At 48.3% G+C, this 16,194-nt stretch overlaps 1 protein-coding gene across 2 annotated transcripts; it reads left to right on the top strand.

The window, feature by feature from the left end:
• The first annotated feature begins 1,080 nt into the window (after positions 1 to 1,080).
• Positions 1,081 to 16,194, top strand: LYPD5 (LY6/PLAUR domain containing 5). Of its 2 annotated transcripts, XM_069549144.1 has the most exons (6): positions 1,081 to 1,231; positions 11,736 to 11,832; positions 13,756 to 13,884; positions 14,419 to 14,595; positions 14,787 to 14,933; positions 15,366 to 16,194. In XM_069549144.1, exons 2-6 carry the CDS (start codon positions 11,745 to 11,747, stop codon positions 15,623 to 15,625), a joined length of 801 nt encoding a protein of 266 aa, XP_069405245.1. In that variant the 5' UTR covers positions 1,081 to 1,231; positions 11,736 to 11,744; the 3' UTR covers positions 15,626 to 16,194. The 2 variants fall into 2 exon arrangements, with proteins under 2 accessions (XP_069405245.1, XP_069405244.1); XM_069549143.1 differs by lacking the exon at positions 1,081 to 1,231 and having other exon boundaries at positions 11,671 to 11,832.

Genomic DNA, 16,194 nt, shown 5'->3' with positions numbered 1-16,194 from the left:
GGTCTCCAGCAGATACTGAGGGTCTACTGTAATGGTGAGGCAGGAGGTAGATGGGCCTCCCTAGGGTAGATACTTCAAAACAAGAATGGCAGGATAGAGAGAGGAGGCTGGGTCCTGCCCAGATAGAATATAAGAGACCACATATTTCTCATTCTCCAAGTCAGGAGACCGCCCCAACTACACATGCACAGAGAGGCTCCTTGGCGGTCAAAAGGGGAATGATGCTAAGTGACGTTAACTACCCATAGGCCTCTTCACTGGAATCCATCTCGGCTAAGAGATGCATAGAGGGGAGGATCCTGAGATATACCAAATATGGACTCTGAACCAGACAAATCAAAATGGTTAGCCAAGGAAAACCAGAAGAAATGCTCCATATAAGTAATTCAAACTTCCATGAAGGTGAGACTCAGCAACTGAGTCTGCCCATGTGTCTATCCATGTATATTGTACTCATTTTTTCCTCCTAATAAATCCTTTGTTACACTACTTTCCATCATTGTGAGAATTCCTTTTCTGCAAAGCTCAAGGGCCAGGACCTTGTCACTGACCATTAGTCTAGTGGCTGGGATTCAGTGCTCTCACCTCCTGGACTGGACCTTGCTCTCTGGCCAGGAACTGAAGCCTTGCTTCAAGCCAGTGCAGGACGAGGCGCTCCAGATCAACGGTTGTGGTAACACGTTTCAATTTTTCTGAGCATCTGACTGTAGGAACCAGCTCCAGAACACCGCCGCACCCATCCAAAGCCATTCAATCTGTCCCTCGCCTGTCACAGTAACCCAGAGTCAAACACAACACTCCTGTTGGGACTCCAGGTGCTTGCGCCCCTGAAGGGACCTTCAGCCTACACTGGGCCTTCCGGAGCGCAAAGGTGCACAGGCACTCATATCGTCCAGCACCTGCTGGCTTCGGAACACTCACCCTTGGCACCCAAGACCAAGGATGGCCAGATCCGGCGCCTGCGCACTATGAGCCCCGACTACAACTCCCAGAAAACTCCGCGGCGAGGATGCTCCAGGGCCCTTAGGCTTCCGGTGTCTTCTGCTTTCCCGGCTCTGGACTACATTTCCCACAGGTCACAAGGCGCGAATGACAGGCGGTCTCGAAAGTCCCCTTAGAGCGGTCTTGTGGTTCTTGGGCTCCGGTTGTGAGCCGGTCCAGTGGAAACAGAAATAGATGTAGGGCGTGAAAGGGAGGACTTTGCTAACTCGGACCCCAGCCGGCGGTGGAGGTGAGAGGAGGGTAGCTGTCCAGGTGAACGCGAGCTGCGAGGGAGGTGATGGTGCTACAGACAAGAAGGGAGGGGTGGTCAAAACAGATGAGGGTGTTTCCTGGTTGCGTGTGATGCAGAGTCAGGCATGGGACAAGGTCGGAGTGTGCTTCCGTGATAGTGAGGGACAGGTGTGGTGTAAGAGCTGTATGTGAACACTGTGCACGTGGTAGGGCCAAAAGTGGGTCACATTGTATGAAAGGTGATACTGTATTTGCATGACTGTGCACACGACAGGGCTGAGATGTCCTGTGACATGGAATTGGGTGTGTGGGTGTGTGTAAGCAGGCATCTGTGCCTACGAAGTGGCCAGTTTGTTTTTGAACTTCAATTAAGTTCAGTCGCTCAGTCCTGTCCAGCTCTTTGCGACCCCACGGACTGTGACACGCCAGGCTTCCCTGTCCTTCACCAACCCCCGGAGTCTGCTCAAACTTAGGTCTGTCAAGTTGGTGATGCCATCCAACCATCTCATCCCCTGTCATCCCCTTCTCCTCCTGCCTTCAATCTTTCCCAGCATCTGGGTCTTTTCTAATGAGTCAGTTATTCACATCAGGTGGCCAAAGTATTGGATCTTCAGCTTCAGCATCAGTCCTTCCAATGACTATTCAAGACTGATTTCCTTTAGGATGGACTGGTTGGATCTCCTTGCAGTCCAAGGGACTCTCAAGAGTCTTCTCCAACACCACAGTTCAAAAATATCAATTCTTTGGCACTCAGCTTTCTTAATGATCCAACTTTCACATCCATACATGACTACTGGAAAAACCATAGCTTTGACAAGACGGACCTTTGTCAGCAATGTCTCTGCCTTTTAATATGCCGTCTAGGTTGGTCGTAGCTTTTCTTCAAGGAGGAAGCGTCTTTTAATTTCATGGCTGCAGTCACCATCTGCAGTGATTTTGTAGCCCAAGAAAATAAAGTCTCTCACTGTTTCCATTGTTATCGCATCTATTTGCCATGAAGTGATGGGCCTGGATGCCATAATCTTAGTTTTTTGAATGTTGAGTTTTAAGCCAACATTCATAAGCTTTGTATGAGCTTATCTGTTGCTTATGATGGAGTGGGAGTGTTTTTCTATGACCATGTGACAAGGCCATATATGTGCACCAGAGAGAAGAGACAGGATGACAGGACTGGGATGAATCTGTGACTGTGGTGAAAGTGTGTGTGTGTTTGTGTGTAGCATGACAGGGCTAGAGTGTGACTGCTGTGTGGCCTGCGGCATATCTCTGTGATTCTGTGTTACATGTGTATGTATGGCCATCTATGCATGTGACATGTCAGCGTATGTCTCTGACTATGTGTGATGGGCATTGTGTATGTTTGCTGAGTGGGTTGTCTGTTGGGTGGGTTATTTAGTATGTTTGCTCTAACTTTCTTTTTTAAAAAAACACACACTCTTAATCCAAAGAAATAAGTTCATTGCAATTATTAGTTTGCTAAAAAAAACTTCATAATTATTATTATAATTTTCTGTTGATTGTTTTAATCAGATGTCTTTTCTGTGTCTACTAATACGACCGTAAAATTTTTCTTCTTTATTTTGATAACATGGTAGCATACCTTGATTTTTTTAAATGTTAAACCAACCTTCCTTTTTTGGAATAAGCCAAGGGAGGGCGTGATATAAGATCCTTTTTGTAAATTGCTGTGTAAGTGAAAGTGTTAGTTGATCAGCTGTATTTGACTCTTTGCAACCCCATGGACTGTAGCCCACCAGGTTCCTCTGTCCATGGAATTCCCCAGGCAAGAATACTGGAGTGGGCTGCCATTCCCTTCTTCAGGGGATCTTCCCAACCCAGGGATCAAATCTGTGTCTCCTGCTTTGCAGGCAGCAGATTCTTTACTGTCTGAGCCATCAGGGAACCCCAAATTACTGTGTACCTCTCTTAATATTTTGTTAGTACCTTGATTTATATTGCTAGCATGTTCTGGGAAATTCAGGCTGAGAAATTAATATAAAATCGATCCCGGGCTTGGAGTGCCAGGGTGTTTGGAAAAATCATCAAGGAAATTCTCTGGAGGATTGTAACTTCCATTCATACATTGAAGAGCTTTTACAGACAACCTCAAATTTAATGTAAGGAAACAAGCCACTATGCATTACAGTAGCAAAAACAACAAACAATATAAGTAGAACACCAAGAAAATTAGGTATTAAACTTAAAATACCAGAATGAGTAACAGGAATTGGAGCCAAGCAAGTGAATTAATGAAGCATAAGCTAATTAAGGAGAAAACACTGAAAGGAAGGAAGGAAGGGACTTCCCTGGTGTTTCAGTGGCTAAGATTCCACTCTCCCAATGCCAGGGGGGCGGGTTTGATCACTGATCAGGAAACAAGATCCCACAGGTGGCAACTAAGACCTGTTGCAGCCAAATATATAATTTTTTTAAGCGGGGGTGGAGGGGGGAGAAGAAAGGTAACAGATGACATAAATTCCTAGAAAGATACAACTTAAAGAATTGACAAGAACAAATAGAAACTTGTAATAGGTAGTTAATCACTAATGATAATAGTGTCAGTAGTTTAGGATCTAAACTCTTAATCATCACCAGGCTCAGATAATTGTGTAGAAGAGTTTAATTAGGGGAGCATTCAGACAGGTCTTAGGCACTACTTCATTCGTAGCCTCTCAGCCTCACCTGTGCCTGGGGCCTTTGGAAACTTGTTTCTCTTGATTCCCTGCTGTGGCAACCCTCCCTGCATGAATTCTGGTCAATTCTACACGGGTACAACCCAGGGTAGTGCCCAACCTCGTGCCTGACCTCATGCCTGCACTGGGCACCTCTTGCCTCAAGGCATCTGGGCCTGTCTGGTTGCACTTTTATCTTGATCACACAAATAAAATAGATTCTCCAAAAGGTTTTAATGGGTAGTGTGCCTCAAACCTATAACTTCTTTGTGGGCAAGAGTTCATGTTTGTGAATATTTCTCTTTGTTGGCCCTTCATTCTTGTTGCAGTTATTGTGTGAATGGGAGATAAATGACTGAGTTTCAAATCATTTAGCTCTTTAAAAATAGCCTGCAGAACTTAAGTGTCCAACAGATGAATAAACAAAGAAGATGCAGTATAAAACGAACTTATTTACAAAACAGAAATGGGGTCACATACTTAGAGAACAAACTTATGGTCACCAGGGGGAAGGGTAAGAGAAAGGGATAGTTAGGGAATTTAGGATTGACATGTACACACTGCTATATTTAAAATGGATAACCAAGGGACTTTCTTGATGGTCCAGTGGCTAAGACTCTGCACTGCCCATTCAGGGGGCCCAGATTCGATCCCTGGTCAGGAAACTAGATCCCATGTGCCACAACTAAAAATCCCACATGCTGTAACTAAGATCTGGTGCAGCCAAATAAATAATAAATAAATAAACATTTAAAAAAATAATAAAATGGATAACTGACAGGACTGACTGCATAGCACAGGGAACTTTGCTCAATATTATGTGGCAGCCTGGACAGGAGGGGAGTTTGGGGAGAATGGACGCATGTATATGTATGGCTGAGGTGCTTTGCTGCACACTTGAAAGTATCACAACATTGTTAACTGAATAAACTCCAATATAAAATAAAAAGCTTTTTTTAATGTTTTAAAAAAGAAGATGTGGAGTGTGTGTGTGTATATATATATATGAAAGTGAAAGTGAAGTCGCTCAGTCATGTCCGACTCTTTGTGACCCCATGGACTGTAGCCTACCAGCCTCCTCTGTCTGTGGAATTTTCCAGGCAAGAGTACTGGAGTGGGTTGCCATTTCCTTCTCCAGTATATATATATATATATATATATATATATATATACACACACAGTGTAATCTTAAACATAAGAAAAAATGAAATGATGCCACTTGCAACAAGACAGATGGACCTAGAGATGATCATACTAAGAGCAATAAGTCAGACAGAGAAAGACAGGTATCTTATGATGTCACATATATAGAATCTAAAAAAAAGATACAACCGAACTTATTTACAAAACAGAAATGGACTCACAAACATAGAAACAAACTTATGGTTCCCAAAGGGAGAAGAGAAGAAAGCAGGGGTTTGGGATTAAAAGATACACACTAATATGCATAAAATAGATACACAACAAGGACCTACCGTATAGCACAGGGAACTATACTCAGTAATAACCTCTAGTGGAAAAGAATCCAACTCAGAATATGTATGTGTCTGTATAACAGAGTCACTTTGCTGAAATACTGAAACTAGGAAAACATTGTGAATCAATGACACTTCGATTTTAAAAGATAGCCTCCAGAGAGGGAGAGGGAGAGTCGTACTCGGGAAAAGATTCATTGCCTACTCCAGGGTTTATATTTAGAAGTTGAGCAAAATGATATCTGCCACTTGCTTTTACTGGTTCAACAGTAGTAGGAAAATAGAGCAAAAGTGCCAGCAAATTTGGAAAACTCAGCAGCGGCCACAGGCCTGGAAAAGGTCAGTCTTCATTCCAATCCCAAAGAAAGGCAATGCCAAAGAATGCTCAAACTACTGCACAGTTGCACTCATCTCACACGCTAGTAAAGTAATGCTCAAAATTCTCCAAGCCAGGCTTCAGCAATACGTGAACCCTGAACTTCCAGATGTTCCAGCTGGTTTTAGAAAAGGCAGAGGAACCAGAGATCAAATTGCCAACATCCGCTGGATCATGGAAAAAGCAAGAGAGTTCCAGAAAAACATCTATTTCTGCTCTCTCGACTATGCCAAAGCCTTTGACTGTGTGGATCACAATAAATTGTGAAAAATTCTGAAAGAGATGGGAATGCCAGACTACCTGACCTGCCTCTTGAGAAACCTATATGCAGGTCAGGAAGCAACAGTTAGAACTGGACATGGAACAACAGACTGGTTCCAAATAGGAAAAGGAGTACGTCAAGGCTGTATATTGTCACCCTGCTTATTTAACTTATATGCAGAGTACATCATGAGAAATGCTGGGCTGGAAGAAGCACAAGCTGGAATCAAGATTGCAGGGAGAAATATCAATAACCTCAGATATGCAGATGATACCACCCTCATGGCAGAAAGTGAAGAGGAACTAAAAAGCCTCTTGATGAAAGTGAAAGAGGAGAGTGAAAAAGTTGGCTTAAAGCTCCACATTCAGAAAACGAAGATCATGGCATCTGGTCCCATCACTTCATGGGAAATAAATGGGGAAACAGTGGAAACAGTGTCAGACTTTATTTTGGGGGGCTCCAAAATCACTGCAGATGGTGATTGCAGCCATGAAATTAAAAGATGCTTACTCCTTGGAAGGAAAGTTATGACCAACCTAGATAGCATATTGAAAAGCAGAGGCATTACTTTGCCAACAAAGGTCCATCTAGTCAAGGCTATGGTTTTTCCAGTGGTCATGTATGGGTGTGAGAGTTGGACTGTGAAGAAAGCTGAGCGCCGAAGAATTGATGGTTTTGACCTGTGGTGTTGGAGACCACTCTTGAGAGTCCCTTGGACTGCAAGGCGATCCAACCAGCCCATTCTGAAGGAGATCAGCCCTGGGATTTCTTTGGAAGGAATGATGCTAAAGCTGAAACTCCAGTACTTTGGCCACCTCATGTGAAGAGTTGACTCATTGGAAAAGTCTCTGATGCTGGGAGGGATTGGGGGCAGGAGGAGAAAGGGACAACAAAGGATGAGATGGCTGGATGGCATCACTGACTCGATGGACGTGAGTCTGAGTGAACTCCGGGGGATGGTGATGGACAGGGAGGCCTGGTGTGCTGCAGTTCATGGGGTTGCAGAGAGTTGGACATGACTGAGCGACTAACCTGAACTGAACTGAACCATGAATTGGTCTTGCCCAGTGGCTCAGGGGTAAAGAATCCACCTGCAATGCAGGAGACACAGGTTCGATCCCTGGGTCAGAAAGATCCACTGGAGTAGGAAATGGCAACCCACTCCAGTATTCTTGCCTAGGAAATCCCATGGACAAACAAGCCTGATGGGCTACAGTCCATGGGGCTGTAAGGAGTCGGACATGACTGAGCACAGCACACACACACACACACACACACACACACACACACAGAGGATCTTTTAAAAAAATCCCTATTGGTATCTGTGCTTTGGCCACGTTCCGTGTTTCATATTGCAATTCATAGTTTCTGCTAATTATTTACTATACCAGACTAGAAATACTGAATTCCAAATTTAAACCCATATATGCTTTCACTTGGCCTAAATCTCTATATAACAACTAACATTTGATTAGGGTGTTAGTAATCCACAAAGAATGTAGGTGGGTGGAAATAAAAGAGTATTACACAGTAGTCTCTTATCTATATTATTACAGTAGTTGCTAATTATTGCTTTAGAAATTTCATCAGCATAAAAACTATTCTAAAAATTAATTACTTGTTATTTACATGTTGTTTTAAGGCGTTAAAATTTTTTAAAAATTAGTCCTATCTGACATCTATCACCTGGAGAAGGAAGTGGCAACCCATTCCAGTACTCTTGCCTTGAAAATTCCATGGACGGAGGAGCCTGGTAGGCTACAGTCCATGGGGTCCCAAAGAGTCTGACACGACTGAGCGACTTCAATGTCAATGTCAAAAATGACATCTATCAAGAAGGAAAAACAGGGAATTCCTTGGCAGTCCAGTGGTTAGGACTCGGTGCTTTCACTGCTGTAGCCCCAGGTTCAAACTGGTCAGGGAACTAAAATCCTGAAAAGTCAAAAAAAAAGAAAAATAATAAGGGCCAGAATATGGAAAGCTATTACAAAACTAATTGGATCACTGAATACATTTTTGTGAAAAATAAGGTGGTGGGTTGGAGGGACTGTCCCAGGTGTTATTTCAGGTGAACGTAGATGAATCCAGATCCATTAATGATTGGTCTGAATTTATCTTCTACCTCCATTTAAACTATGAAGGAAAATTTTCAAGAAATAACTAGAAGAGGAGGAAAACAAAGAATCCTTTAATCTAACTTTTTTTGCATACTTAATTCAACCCAAGGACCTAGCCATGTAATTTGAATATTAGACTCAAATCTAAACTCTAGAAATTTGAATGTTTGGATATTAAATGCAAATTTAAATTCTTAAAAATTATTTGCTTTAAGTAAGAACGTTGGGACTTCCCTGGTAAATTCACCTTGCAATGCTGGAGATGACGGTTCGATCCCTAGCCAGGGAACTAAGATCCTACGTGCCTCAGAGCAACTAAGCCCGCTTGCAGCAACTACTGAGCCCTCAAGCCACAGCTAGAGAGCCTGTGTGCTGTAAGGAAAGATCCTGAATGATACAGCGATGATCCTGAATGCTGCAGCTAAGACCCAACACAGCTAGATTAATTAATTAAAATAATGTCATTTAATTAATTAAGATACGGACGTTTAACTTGCAAAAGATAGAAATGTTGTTTCACCAAATCCTTCCCATTGAGGAATAAATTATCAGATTCAGGTGAGTTTATTTCATCTCAAAGATTCTTAAAATTCATCTTTATTTCAAGCTCTGGAGATGGAAAAAATATACTAAGAAGAGAATGAGTAGAGGATGGTAGTTGCTGTGATTTATCTCTAAGATCTTTTTAGGGATGAAGAACTTGCTTCTCATCTTAGCAGGTTCATGAAGAAGCTGCTAAGAACCCACACACTAGAGCTTCCCAAAGTGGACTGAACCCTTTGTGGGGCTGAACCACAGCCCAGCTTTTCCCTCTGCCCAGCCCTGCCCCCTTGGCTTCCCTTCCATGGCTGTAGAGTCCCACAGTCTTGATCACTTGCCTCTCAAGGAGTCACCTCAGAAATTGACAGACAGCCTGGATCACATGTTTGAAAATAAGAAAATGAGGGGAACAATCCACAAAAGCTTGCAATATTCAAAGTTGGGATCGGATTTAGTATAAATACCAAAGAATTGAAAGAAAGGTCCCCAACTGATGGCTGTACACCCATATTCATCGCAGCCGCATTCACAACAGCCAATAAGCGGAAGCAATCTATGTGCACATCAACGGATGGATGATTAAACAAAATGAAACAGATAAATACAACGGGCTATTACTCATCCTTAAAAAGAAAGGAAATTCTGACACATGCTATGACGTGTGCCATGGATGAACGACAAGGTACATGGACTAACCGTGAGAACTACGTGAAATAAGCCAATTGTAACAAGACAAACACTGTTTTATTTCATACAGAGTAGTCAGATTCATAGAAACACAAAGTTAAATGGCAAATGCCAGACTTTGGGAGGAGAGGGTAAGAGAAGATACTGTTTAATGGGTCTGAATTTTCAGTTTTGCAGCATAAAAAGGTCTAGAGATTGGCTGCACAACAATCTAGATATGTTTAACACTACTGAACTGTTTTAAAAAATTAAGGTCTGATCTGAAAAAGAAATACTGATGTAGCAGAGTCTATGTGAAATAAGAAAATACTGGCACACAATATACACAATTCAGCTTTGGGTAAGGCTGTGACTAAAGTCCCAGAAGAAAACTCCACAGTTCTGATCATGTATGTGAAGAACATTTATGCAGAATATAAAAACTGGCAGGGACTTCCCTGCTGGTCCAGTGGCTAAGACTCTGTACTCCCAAAGCAGAGAGACTGAACTCAGTTCCACTGAAATAAAACGAGGTGGGGGGTGGGGTGGTGATTTCAGCGCTGGACAAACTAGTGGGAAAGTGCCGGAGACAGAGGGGAGGTTGGTCCAAGGGATGGTCCAGCACAATGACTTACTCCTGTGTTTGCAAGTGTTCTTTGCTGTGATCAGGCATCTGTGTTTGCTAATTTGGCTCCTGCCCCGCCATACATAGAGCCTGGGGGACAGGGGTACTATCTTAATGATGACTTTTCGAAGGGATGGCTCCCAGGTCCCTGAGAAAGACATTCCTGGGCTGTAAAACTGGCAAGCAGCTGGGAGAGGATCTACCTACATTTTAAAGGAACAGGGAAAGAATCGGCAATGACAAGTTTTCTAAGGTAAATGCTCTAAGAAAAGGGAGGCTGGGGTCTCCTGTAGTCAGGAAGAAACCCCGTGTCGAGTTTAGTCAAGCTCAGGAAACCATCAAGGCTGTCCTGGTCACTGCCTCTGCCCATCCATCTGTGGGCTCATGACTCTAGGTCTCTGCATGTGCCTGGTGCCCACCCTGTATGGCACAGTGAGTGGGTATGACCCCAGCAAGCAAAGCCTTCAAGCAGCGAGAAGCAAGGCGGATCAGGCAGTGAGGACCTGGGCTCTCTGTCACAGGCCCCACTGCCCATCTGGAAGTCCCCATCTGCCCAATGTCTGAGCGTCCACGTGGGCGTGTCCGCATCCTTGGGCAACAGGGTATGTCTCCAATCATCTGCTTGTGTTTGTCCCCTCCAGTGTTTTGAAATTTATTCATTTAACAATCTAGGGATTTCCCTGGTGATCCACTGACTAAGACTCCACTCTACCAATGCAGAGGGCCTGGGTTTGATCCCTGGTCAGGGAATTAGACCCCATATGCAGCCATTAAAGATCCTGTGTGTCACAACTAAGACCCAGCACAGCCAAATTAGGAAGAAAAAAAAAAAAAGAATCTGACTTGCAATTCAGGGGACATGGGTTCGATCCCTGGCCAGGAACTAAGACCCGACATCCCACAGAGCAGTTGTGCCATGACTAGAAAGTCTGTGTGCCACAACCAAAGATCCCACGTGATGCAACTAAGATCCAACACTGCCAGATAAATAAAGTATTTAAAACAATCTAATAAAAGCCTATCAAATACCTTCTGTGGGCACGTCCGGTTCCTCAGGTCTGGGTTGATTCGTCTGCACAGATTTGCATCAGTCCATACCGGGCGTGTCTGTTTTTCTGCATCCCATGAGTAACTGCCTCTCTGGGAGGCTCTGTCTCCCTGTCAGTTTGTCAGGTCTTTGATTCACTCATTCCTACATCATCACAAACATCCCCTGAGACCCCTGAGGAATTCACAGCCTGATGAAGGAGAAGGACATTAGCCTAACCCAGAGTGACCAAGGCTGGGAGACAGGGAGGTGCTTGAGGCCGAGGGTGGAGGGATGATTGTTGGGGCGGGGGTGCAGGTCAGGGAAGGCTTCAGGGAGGAGGTGACGTTTGCTTCTCTGGGTCTGGAGGCATCGTCCCCTACAGGTGGCATGTATCAGGGTAAAGAAAGAGAAGTTGGAGGCCACGTGTGCCCACCTCAGACTAGGGCTAGGGGAGTGGGGTAGACAGCCCCCCAAACACAAATCCCCCAAAATGAAGGGTTACAAGGCCCCAGCCCCTCCTCTCTCAGACCCAGGAGTCAAGGCCCCAGCCCCTCCTCCCTCAGACCCAGTGTCCAGGCCCCCATCATGATTATCTAGGAGGAGACTAGCCTAAGCAGGGGAGGGCGGGGGTGGAGGAATGCCAGCCTGCCTGGGTAGCCAGGATGCCTGGGGCTTGGCTTGGAGAACCAGCCAGGCAGAAGTCAGAGCAGGAGGAGCTGTCCTCCGTGTCTCCACTCAGGTCCACAACATGGCAGTGGGAGTCGCCAGAGTCATCCTGCTGGGCCTCTTTGGGCCTGTCCTCTGCCTGACCGATGTCCAGACTTCTGAGTCCAGTGGTAAGAAGGGCAGTTGGGTGGGCGGAAGCAGGACTCTTCTGGGTCTGAGGGAGCAGAGAGAGTGGGGGCCAGATTCCAGGGACTCAGGGAAAAGTGAACTGGAGGCCCTGACTCCTGGTCTGGGGGAGGAGGGGCTGGGGGCCTGGACCCCTGGGTCCGAGGGAGGACGGGCTGGGGGCCTGGGCCCCTGGGTTTCAGGGAGGAGGGGCTGGGGGCCTGGACCCCTGGGTCTGGGGGAGGAGGGCCTGGGGGCCTGGACCCCTGGGTCTGAGGGAGGAGGGGCTGGGGGTCTGGATCCTGGGTCTGAGGGAGGAGGGGCTGGGGGCCTGGACCTCTGGGTCTGGGGGAGAAGAGGTTGGGGGCCTGGACCCCTGGGTCTGGGGGAGGAGGGGCTGGGGGCCTGGACCCCTGGGTCTGGGGGAGGAGGGGCTGGGGGCCTGGACCCCTGGGTCTTGGTCAGGGAGACTGTGTCCTCTCCCTTCTCTTCCCCTCCTCTGGTCTTTCCACATCACTCACTTGCTCCACTATCTCTGGTTCACTACTCCAGCCTTTCTCATCCTCTTTGCCCATGTCCCCATTCATTCAAAGGTACTTCTGGGGAGGCATGGGGGCTCTTTGTAGAACTGGCAGGAAACCTTGACTCAGGCAACCTCTTCCCCTACAGGGACACAGTCATATCAGGATTGAAGTGGCTACAAACTTGAGATATTTGAGAGATGGGAAGGAGGCTATGCCTGCACACAACTTTGTGTGCATGTGTGTGTGTGTGTGTGCTCAGCCACAGAAAGAAGAGAGTTCTATTTCTGTGTGTGTCCATGGGTCAGCATGTGCTGTGGGTCTCTGTGCTTGTGTGTGTGTATATACAGCAGGTTTTCATGTCTGGGTATTTGAACAAATATTCTCATGTGTCTGTTCATCTCTGATCCTCACTTTTCTTTGTAAAAGAGATGTGAGTATAATTTTGCATCTCTGCTTCTCTTTGTGCCTCTCTACGCCAGGTAGGCCTGTATTTCTCTCTGTGTACGTGTGTTTGGGTATTATGATGCGTGTCTGTCTCTCTGTGTATCTCTTGTGTGTCTCTGTAAATCTTGTATCTGAATGATTTTAAGTTGTCTGATTTCGTAGGTCTCTTTTTTTTATGTATCTCTATCTTCGCCTAATTGTAGGCTCTGATTTTATTTGTGATTCTTGGGTCTGTATTTCTCTCTCTCCGGGTATGAGTTCCTGTGTTCCTGGGTCTGTGTGTTGTGGCTGTTTCTGTATCCACACATATTTCTGTCTGAGAGTCTGAATTTTGTGTGCATAAGATACCTTGGTTTAGAGAGTTTCTATTGGAGGGTCTGGGTGGTACTTGTTTTGTGTGTGAATGTAGAACTCTACATGAACGCATACAGGGTCCTCTGTGTATATTTCTGATTGGCATGAACCTGCGTCAATTTTGTTATTTTGTGTTTACGTCAGTGTGTCAGTGTTCTGTCCAGGTACTGCAGGGACTGGCTGTGCGTGTGTGTTTGTAGCATGAGATTGCACACCCCGCTGCTAGTACTAGAGTATTTGTTTTCCATCAGCAGCCTTTTAGTGCTACTGGATGTTGTGCATTTTGGGGGGAGAGGGGAAAGCAGAGCAGGAGTGAATTGCTTCCTCCTTTATCAAAATCTTAAAGGGCTTCCTGAAAGAGGGTGGAAATTTGAAACAGTCTGGGGGGAAAAACTGGACTGGCAGGTGCAGAGGCCAATACCCTTGCCAAGAGTCAGGCACAGTCATGAGCAGCCACACCAGCAGACCCTGCTTCTCTCAAGGCAACAAGGCCTGTCACCTCTCAGAGCAGAAGGGCCTGGTTGTCACCTTTAGGACGGAGCCCCAGGTGCCTGGCCCAGGCTCATCGCGGGCCTGCTCCTCTCACCGCACCCCTGCTCTCCCCAGGGTCCCAGGCCCGGCAGTGCTACAGCTTCCAACACATCTACTTCGGGCCCTTTGACCTCAGTAGTGTGAACTTCAGCAATGTCTCCTGTCCGCAGGGATGCTCTGAGGCTGTCTTGTCCCTGAACACTGGTGAGGGGCAGGAAACACAGAATAAGAAAGGGGCGGGGGACGGGGCACGGGGACGGGGGTGCACATCAGCCAGGTGGGGGTGGGAAAGGGGGGACGGAGTAGGAGACAAAGGATGCGGAGGAGCTGGGTAGAGAGGAGAGGAAAGGCGGCGGCAGAGATGCGGAGGTGGAGGGAGGAGGAAGCCGGAGAGAAAGAGGGGATGAAGGGGTGGGAGGTGGGAGGAGGCGACCGTGTGGAAGAGCCAGGAAGGGGCGACGGAAGGGCAGACCCGGGAGAGAGAAAAGGAGGAGAAAAGGGCTGGTGGTGTGGGGCGAGGGGGCGCGGCGGGGAGGGATGTAGGGACAGCGGAGAGGGAAGCGAGGGAGGAAGAGAAGGGCAGGGCAGCAGGGAGAAGAGAAGCCAGGCTGAGAGGAGATGGAGGAGGAGAGGAGACAGGAGGGGGAGACTTGAGACGAGAGGGAGAGGAGTGGGTGTGGGAGAGGAGGGCGGGCTGGAGAAGAGGCGGCGCCCCAGACTCCATCCCCTCGCCCCCAGGGTACCGCTCCTCAGTGACCTTGGTACAGAAGGGCTGCTGGGGAGGCCCGCTTACGGGCCAGATGCTGTCGGATGACAAGTCGCTGCCGCCTGACTACTCGGTGGTGCGCCGCTGTGCCACCGACCTGTGCAACGCGAACCTCCAGAGCCACGACTCCCTCCCCAATCTGAGCCCGGGTATGAGAGAGGGCGGGGCTGGGCGTGGGGCGGGACGGGCCCCGGCGTGCGGGGGCGTGGCCTCCGCCGGGCTCCTCCTCCCAGCGCGCTGGCAGTCCAGCCTTCCAGGCGCGCAAGGTGGGCGCCCTGCGCACGCCCCACGCCCGGACGGCGGGCGGTGACCTGAGTGTGCCTCCACGCTCTCTTGGCAGCGCCCAACCCGCCGACGCTCAGCGGCACCGAATGCTACGCCTGCGTGGGGATCCATCCAGAGGACTGCACCCCGGAGAAGTCCCGGCGGGTCCAGTGTCACCAGGACCAGAGCGTCTGCTTCCAGGGCAATGGACGAATGACCCTTGGTGAGGGGCTGGGAGGGCCTGGGCAAGGGGCGTGGAGGCAGGGCAGGACTGACTGAGACATGGCCCTGATCTGAGGGAGGAGGCGTGGCCCTGGTCTGGGGAGGAGGCGTGGTCCTGATCTGAGGGAGGAGGCGTGGCCCTGACCTGGGGAGGAGGCGTGGCCCTGACCTGGGGAGGAGGCGTGGCCCTGGTCTGGGGAGGAGGCGTGGCCCTGGTCTGGGGAGGAGGCGTGGCCCTGGCCTGGGGGAGGAGGCGTGGCCCTGGTCTGGGGAGGAGGCTTAGTCCTGATCTAAAGAAGGAGGCATGGCTCTAGTCTAAGGAGAGGACTGGAAGGAAGTCCGAGGACCCAGTCCTGGCCTTGGCCTCTGAGGTGAAGGTTCAGCTGTGGCTGCCTCCTTCGGTCCTGACCCCTCATCACCACCCGCCTCCCAGGCAATTTCTCAGCCCCTGTGTACGTCCGAACCTGCCAACGGCCCTCCTGCACCATCAAGGGCACCACCAGCCCCTGGACAAACATCGACTTGCAGGGCTCCTGCTGTGAGGGGGACCTCTGCAACAGGGACTCCCTGACCCAGCCCTTCACCAGCGCCTCGGACACCGCCGCTCCCCGGGCGCCCCATGTCACGGGCCTGCTCCTCATGGTCTCCCTGCTGGGTGGCGCTCTGGGAGGACCCCTTGGGCTCTCCTCATAGTCAGTCCCTCCAGCCTCTTCCTGAGTGGGGGCAGGGCACACATAACTCCTTCTCATTGCTTCACTTCCTGGAATGTGGAAAATCAGAGTTACACACCTGTCTCTCTCTCCCTCCCTCCCTCCTGCTTCCCTACTGATGCCTAGCAGGCCTGGTCAGCAGGCCTGGAAGAAACTGGGCAAGGTCCCCAGCACCCCAGGGTGGGGAGCAATGGCCACATCCCACATAAAGAGCAAACCTGATCCCATGCTGAGCACCAAACAGGCCCAGCCTCCCCACAGCCCATTTCCTGTTGTGGGTTTCCTGGTCTGAGGCTCTCCCAGAACCTAACCAGCTCCAGCAGGGAGCTACAATGATGTCTTTATTAGAACCATCATGGGAGACTTGAAAGGCAGTATAACCAGCATATCCTAGACATTAGGAGTCCAGACCCTGAAGCCAGGCTGCATGGGTTCAAATCCCGCCTCTACCATTTAGCCTGTGGGTGACCTTGGGTGGTTACTTAACCTCGCTGAGACTATGTTTCCTCACCTGTTGGGCAGAGGTGAAAATAAAACCTACGATAATGACAA

The sequence above is a fragment of the Ovis canadensis genome, chromosome 14 (genome assembly GCF_042477335.2).
Source record: "Ovis canadensis isolate MfBH-ARS-UI-01 breed Bighorn chromosome 14, ARS-UI_OviCan_v2, whole genome shotgun sequence".
Taxonomy (NCBI): Eukaryota; Metazoa; Chordata; class Mammalia; order Artiodactyla; family Bovidae; genus Ovis; species Ovis canadensis.
Note: the sequence above shows the minus strand (reverse complement) of the source record. Positions and strands in the feature narration are given on the sequence as shown.

Coding starts and splice junctions, on each gene's coding strand:
- LYPD5 (XM_069549144.1), top strand. CDS start 11,745: ATGGCAGTGGGAGTCGCCAGAGTCATCCTGCTGGGCCTCTTTGGGCCT. Junction 14,596..14,786: donor CCTCCCCAATCTGAGCCCGG/GTATGAGAGAGG, acceptor CTCTCTTGGCAG/CGCCCAACCCGCCGACGCTC. Junction 14,934..15,365: donor CAATGGACGAATGACCCTTG/GTGAGGGGCTGG, acceptor CCCGCCTCCCAG/GCAATTTCTCAGCCCCTGTG.